Here is a 6,293-nt window from a genome sequence, read left to right on the forward strand (position 1 = left end):
CTCACTATATTCCTGAGGCTGGTCTCAAACTCCTAGCCTCGAGTGATCCTCCCCTAAGCCTCCCAAAGTGCTGGAATTGCAGGCGTGAACCACTATATCTGACCAGGAAACTTTTACCTTCTTTAAAACTGAGGTCCCCAAAGAGCTTTTGTTAGTGTGGGTTATATGAATCAATATTTGCCATATTAGAAATGAAAAGCGAGAAGGTTTTGAAACACAGGAATATGTGTGCAAGCAAGTGCTTCATTCACTGTCACGGCAACAACATTGTCACTCGGTTTGGAGCCTGTGAAAAGCACCCTTGTGCATGTTTTTTTTTTTTTTTTTGCTTTGAATTCTATTTGTTTCAGAACTACAGACGAGGGGATAGCTTGCATTGCTTAAAATTATCTCATCAAAAATAACTTTTAAAAAATTGGTACCAACGTTATCAAAAAAAGAAAATTGTCTCGTTTTTCTTAATTAGGGTCAAAAACCTCTCCTGCTCTTTGTAACATAAAAAAAAGCATACAAACTGAGCAGTTAACCAAAGGATCAGATCCTGCCCATGCAGGAACACCAGAGAGGGAACCCCAGCGTCAGATGGGAGGCAGGAATAGGCGCCCTCCGAGGTCCTTCCTCCCTAAGATTCTGCGGCAGGTGGAGCTGAAGTGTAATATGATCGCTGAATTTTTCTAAAGTGGTCTAGGTCGTATGCTTTCAAACTAATATATTTAAAATAGGTACAAACTTGGCACTCCAGTCCACTGAGTTCTCTTAAGAGGACGTCATAGTATTATGAGAATAGATTTGATCTCACAGACCCCTTGCTCCTGAGCAGAGGGTGACGTCAATGAGCGTCTGTGCTCTCTGGCTCCCGGGGCTGTGGGTGAGGCACGTGTGTCTTTTCAGACAAGGACACGCTGAAAGGGGTTGACGCAAGCAACGCGCTCGTTCTGCCGGGGAAGAAGAAAAAGAAGACCAAAGCCCCTCCCCTGTCGAAGAAGGAGAAGAAGCCTCTGACCAAGAAAGAGAGGAAAGCGCTGCAGAAAATCCTAGAACAGAAGGAGAAGAAGAGCCAGGTACGGCCCGCTCTGAGGGGTCTGTGCACAGCTCTCCAGCATGGGGCATCTCTCTGTCCTCCCAGCATGGTCTCTGCAGCAGGACTATCCGATAGAACTTTCTGGAATGCGGGAAGTGTTCTATGTCTGCACAGTCCAGTGCAGTAGCCACTTAGCCCCATGTGGCTGTTGAGCCTTTGAAATGTGGCTACTCTGGCTGAGGAACTGAATTTTTGTGCTCACATCTTTTCCTAATCGTTCATGTTACTTATTTTTTTACTTTATTCTAGAGAATTTCAAACTTTCTTTCCCTTAATTTTGCTTAAGCAAAAAGGTCTGTCAGGGGAAATTCAAACATCTGCAAACGTAGAGAGAGTAGTGTAATGAATTCCCGTGTTCCCATCACCAGCTCCGACGGTGATCAGCCCCTGGTCATTCTGGGGCCGTCTCAACTGCTGGTCACATTCCCACCCCTGCATCCTTTCAAAGCAAATCCCAGGTGGTATAAATCTGTACCAGTTTCCTGGGGCTGCCATACAAATGACCACAAACTGCATGGCTTAAAACAACAAGAATTTATTCTCTCGCAGTTCTGGAGGCCAGAAGTCCAAAATCAAGGTGCAGCCGGCTGTGCCCCTCGCTAGGCTCTAGGAGGCTCCTTCTCGGCCTCTCCTGGCAGGCGGCTGCATCACTCCAGTCTCCGCCTCCATCTTCACACGGCCTTTCCTGTCTGCGTCTGTTGTCAGGACGCTTGTCATTGATTTAGGGCCCGCTCAGATACTCAGGACGGTCTCATCTTGAGATCCTGTAACTTAATTACATCTGCAGAAACCTTTTTTCCAAACAAGGTCACATTCACAAGTTCCGGGATACGGACATACCTTTGGGGTGGGCACCATTCAACCTGCTATACATAGCATTTCATCCATAAATATTTCAATTTGTATCTCTGAAAATAGGAACCTTTTTAAATAACCACAGTACCATTAGACACCTAATTTTTTTTTTAATATCTAATGTCCAGTAAATGGTCAAGTTTCTGATTGTTTCATAGGTTCATGCCACCCATTTGGTTTTTTTTTTTTCCCTTGTAATTTATTTGTTAAAGAAACTGGGTGCAGTGGCAGGTGCTTTAAAAAAAAGAAAGAAAGAAACTGAATTGTTTGTCTTGTAGAGTTTCCTACCATCTGCATTTTTTCATTTATTTATTTTGTATTTTATGTAGATCAACTCAGTGTGGTAGATTTAAATTTTATTTTAAACATGCTGCTCTGCCTTCTGAATTTCCTGTGCATTAATATTTGCATCTAGAGCAGTGATTCTAAACTGGGACAGTTTTGTCCCCTGCTCCCCCATCTCCCAGGGGACAATTAGCAATGTATTGAGACATTTTGGGTTCTGACGACTTAGGGGTGGTACTGGCATGTAGTTGGGTGGAGGCCTGGGGTATGCTGAACAGCTCGCAAAGCACAGAACAACAAAAAATTGTTCCGCCCAAATCGTCAGTGGTGCTGAGATTGAGGAACCGTGATCTGGAGGCTTCGTCAGATTCAAGTTTGACAAGACACACGTGTGCTGTGTATGTCCATCAGGAAGCACACGGGTCTCTCCTTAGCAGTCACTGATGTGCAGTCCTTAATAGTCCTTGATAGCACTGTTGTGCTGTTAATAGAGGGAAGACTCATTCTTCTGTGAGTGTATCCTTTTTAAATCCTGTTTAGTGTTTTTTCCCACTGTCCTATACCTTGCTTTTTGTTTAAACTGTGAAACACACATATAGAAGTATGTGGGCTGGGCACAGTGGCTTACGCCTGTAATCCCAGCATCTTGGAAAACTGAGGCGGGAGGATCACTTGAGGCCAGGAGTTCGAGACCAGCCTGGGCAATATAGCAAGACCCTGTCTCTGCAAAAAATTTTTTAAAAATTAGCCAGGCGTGGTAGTGTGCACCCTGTAGTCCCAGCTGCTCAGGAGGAGAGGCTGAGGCAGGAAGATCATGTAGGCCCAGGAGGTCAAGGTTATACTGAGCTGTGATCAGGCTGCTGTACTCCATTTTGGGTGACAGAGTGAGACCTCGTGTCTTAAAAAAAAAAAAAAAAGTATATGTACAATTTCAAAAACAATAAAGCAGAAATTCTTGAAATCCTCACCCAGGTGAAAGAATCAACTGAGGCTGTGTTACTCACGGTGTCTTGGGCACCAGTTCACATCAGCACGTGGGAAGCTGCCTCCTCCCTCGTAACTTCTGGGGCGTGTTGCTCTTACAACTGCCCTGCTTCATCCGTTCGGTCTCCTGTTGGTGGACGTGTGGATGGCCAATAGTCTTCTATCATGACACTCAGTGCTGCAAAGAGAGCCTCGTTTGTACAACCCTAGACTTCATTTAAAGAGACTCCAGCTGTTAGCGATGCTGAGATTTTATTTAGAGTGTCATTTCCCCTCTTGAGAAGAGGGTCGTGATGCCAAATGTATAACACCCTCATTTCCTTTCCCAGCGAGCAGAGATGCTACAGAAATTGAGTGAAGTCCAGGTTTCGGACACCGAGATGAGACTCTTTTATACCACGTCCAAGCTGGGCACTGGGAACCGCATGTACCACATCAAAAAGTGAGTTGGCCAGCCCCTCCCTGCCGCCAGGGCCCCCCTGGGGAGGGCTCACAGATTATGGAGGCTTCTGGGGGTGCGGTGTTTGGGAAAATAGATTTATGGTGGCCTGAGTAGCTGATGGTGGACTGTCCGTGCTAGATGCCTCTAGTTGGTAAAGGCCTGAAGTGTCTTGCCCCGGTGATGTCTGTGTTCCCTGCAGTTTGGAGTCCTGCATCGTAGGTTCTTCCAGCTTTCGTACAGATGATTAGACCAGGAATAGCCATTAGGTGATCAAGAGCTTGATTTGACCCATCTACGGGCTTTGTTTGGTTTGTGTAGTGTTACTAAGGCAGTAGGATTGTTTGCCAGTATGTTACTAAAAGCTCCCCGGGGCTACTGTAACAAATTACCACAAATTTAGTGCTTTAAAACAAGAATGTATTCTGTCACAGTCTGGAGGCCAGAAGTCTGACATCAAGGTGTGAGCACAGGTGGCTCTGTCTGGAAGCTGCGGGGGAGAATCTGTCCCGGGCCTCGTCCTGACTTGCGGTGATTGCCAACAGCCCTTGGCATTCCTTGGCTTGCAGTTGCGTCATTCTAGCCTCTGCTTCCTTCGTCACATAGCGTCCTTCCAGCGTGTACCTGTATCCTCACGTGCCATTCTCCTAGACCCGGCTCTAGGCCCTGAGTCTGGGTCTCTTTTTTCTCTTCCTATAAGAACACAAGTCATTGGTGTGACTAGGCCCATCCTAATCTAGTATAACCTCATCTTAATTACATCTGCAAAGACCCTTACTCCAAATTAGGTCTCGTTTTGAGGTTCTCGGTAGATGTGAATTTTGGGGACACATTATTTAACCCAGTACGGCCAACATTTAAGAAGTAGGAGATTTCACAATAAAATCCAGGTTCCCACCTGGTCTTGACCAGTGGGACAATTGGCCACACCAAGTTGGCATTCCTCCAGGCAGCTGACCCTTCGATGAGCCCCTGTGCCTCCCCAGGGTCCTGCCACGCTCTGTGGCCTCACTCAGCCTGCTCTGTCCAGTTAGATCAGGCCCGTCCCTGCGAGCCCTGTTGTTCATTTAATGACTGTTTACCGAGTGCAAACTCTGTCCCAGGAGCTCCTCTAGGTCCTGCAGATGGGACAGTGCATAAAAAGAAAGTCCTGCCCTCAAGGAGCTTATACTCTGTTGGAGGGAAGCTAGGACATACTGAGCAGAAAACAAAGCGGGGGAAGTGGGTGGAGAGAGAAGGGACAGGTGTCTCGGGCTGTGTGGTCAGGGACAGTCTCCCTGTTAGGTGACATTGGAGCAGAAGCTTGAGTTAAGAGTGAAGGGGGGGGAGAGTTATCTGCAGGAAGGGTGTTTGAGGAAGTGGGAACAGCAAATGCAAAGGCCCTGAGGCAGAAAGGGGCACAGCCTTAGATTCCTGACCTCTGGTGAGTGTTCAGCAGGCCTGGCCAGCCTCAGATATCCGGGACCTCCGTGCCTGAAATCTCTGCCCTCCCAGCAGGAAGCCTGAGGAGCTCCCAGCCCAGGGCCCAGAAAGGTTCAGCAGCCTCAGTGGGGCCCACCGGAAGCGTCGCCGCTTGTCTTCAGCAGAGGAGTCCGAATCCTCAGAGGAGTCTGAGCCAGATGACGCCCCAGCCGTGGAGCAGGCAGAGGCTGAGGCAGGGACAACAGCAGCGCACCTGCCGCCAGCTCCCCTGCAGGCCAGGGACGAGAGCCCAGCACCCAGCACTCAGCCCCCGCCAGCTAGGACTCCCGCTTGCCCGGCAGCAGCCTCCGCCCTGACCAGGCCCCCGGTGAAGCCCGCTGTGTTCATCCCCGTGAACCGCTCGCCGGAAATGCAGGTTCGCTCTCCCGCTGTTTGTCATTACAAATGTAGGTTAGCGTGACCAGGGGCTGGGTGCGAAGAGAGGGCGTCCAGGCAAGGCAGGTTACGTTCTTCCTGTCCCTGCCCCACGGGGCCGTTGCAGAGACCGAGGAGCTCTGACCCACCATGCAGGTGACGCTGGGCTGACAGCAGGCCCAGCGCACAGTTGGGTGATCGAGGTCGGCGTCTGCTGGCCGTGTCACCGTCCTCCTCTGACCACGGTTCCCAGTCCCGGTAGCCACTGATCCCGGTGAGGGTTTGGGCCATGGGATCAGTTGACCTGAAATCCGGTGCTGGCTCTACCACTCTCTAGCTCACTTCCTGGGCCCCGTTTTCTTTGTCTGAAAATGGGGGTACTCCATCTGCTTAAGGTGCACCCCCTCTCTGTGCCTCAGTTTCCTCACCTGGTACAAGGAGAGTTGTCGTGACGGTAAAAGGATCCAGCGTATGTAAAGCCCATGGCACACGATAGGAACTCTGGAACCTTAGAAGTCTGGTCAGCTGTCTTGTCGCAGTGGGTGTCAGGCTTTGGTGACATCGTGAGCACCAAGAGGTCACTTAGCCCTGGGTCTGGCCCAACACAGGTGGTGGTCATTTCCTCTGCCCGTCCATCGTCACATTTCCAGTGAGCGTGTGCTGTGGGCCAGACCCTGGGCGGGGCCCAGGAAATGGAATGGTCTGCGCCCTCTGCAGCTTTCAGTCCAGTGGGGGCGGCTGACATGGACCACACACTGTCATAAATAGGGACAAGAGGCCGGGCTCGGCGGCTCACACCTGTAATCCCAGCAC

General features: G+C 49.6%; 1 protein-coding gene across 1 annotated transcript; it reads left to right on the forward strand.

Moving 5' to 3' along the window:
• Positions 1-891: 891 nt before the first annotated feature.
• On the forward strand, positions 892-5,481 carry LOC105819658 (probable ATP-dependent RNA helicase DHX37; the record flags this gene model as incomplete). The annotated part of the gene is made up of 3 exons (XM_012655959.1): positions 892-1,061; positions 3,535-3,647; positions 5,142-5,481. Coding segments are annotated over 3 exons (623 nt in total), but the record flags the coding sequence as incomplete, so codon positions are not given.
• Positions 5,482-6,293: the final 812 nt, after the last annotated feature.

Source organism: Propithecus coquereli, unplaced genomic scaffold (genome assembly GCF_000956105.1).
Source record: "Propithecus coquereli isolate 6110/MARCELLA unplaced genomic scaffold, Pcoq_1.0 Scaffold4929, whole genome shotgun sequence".
Lineage (NCBI taxonomy): Eukaryota > Metazoa > Chordata > Mammalia > Primates > Indriidae > Propithecus > Propithecus coquereli.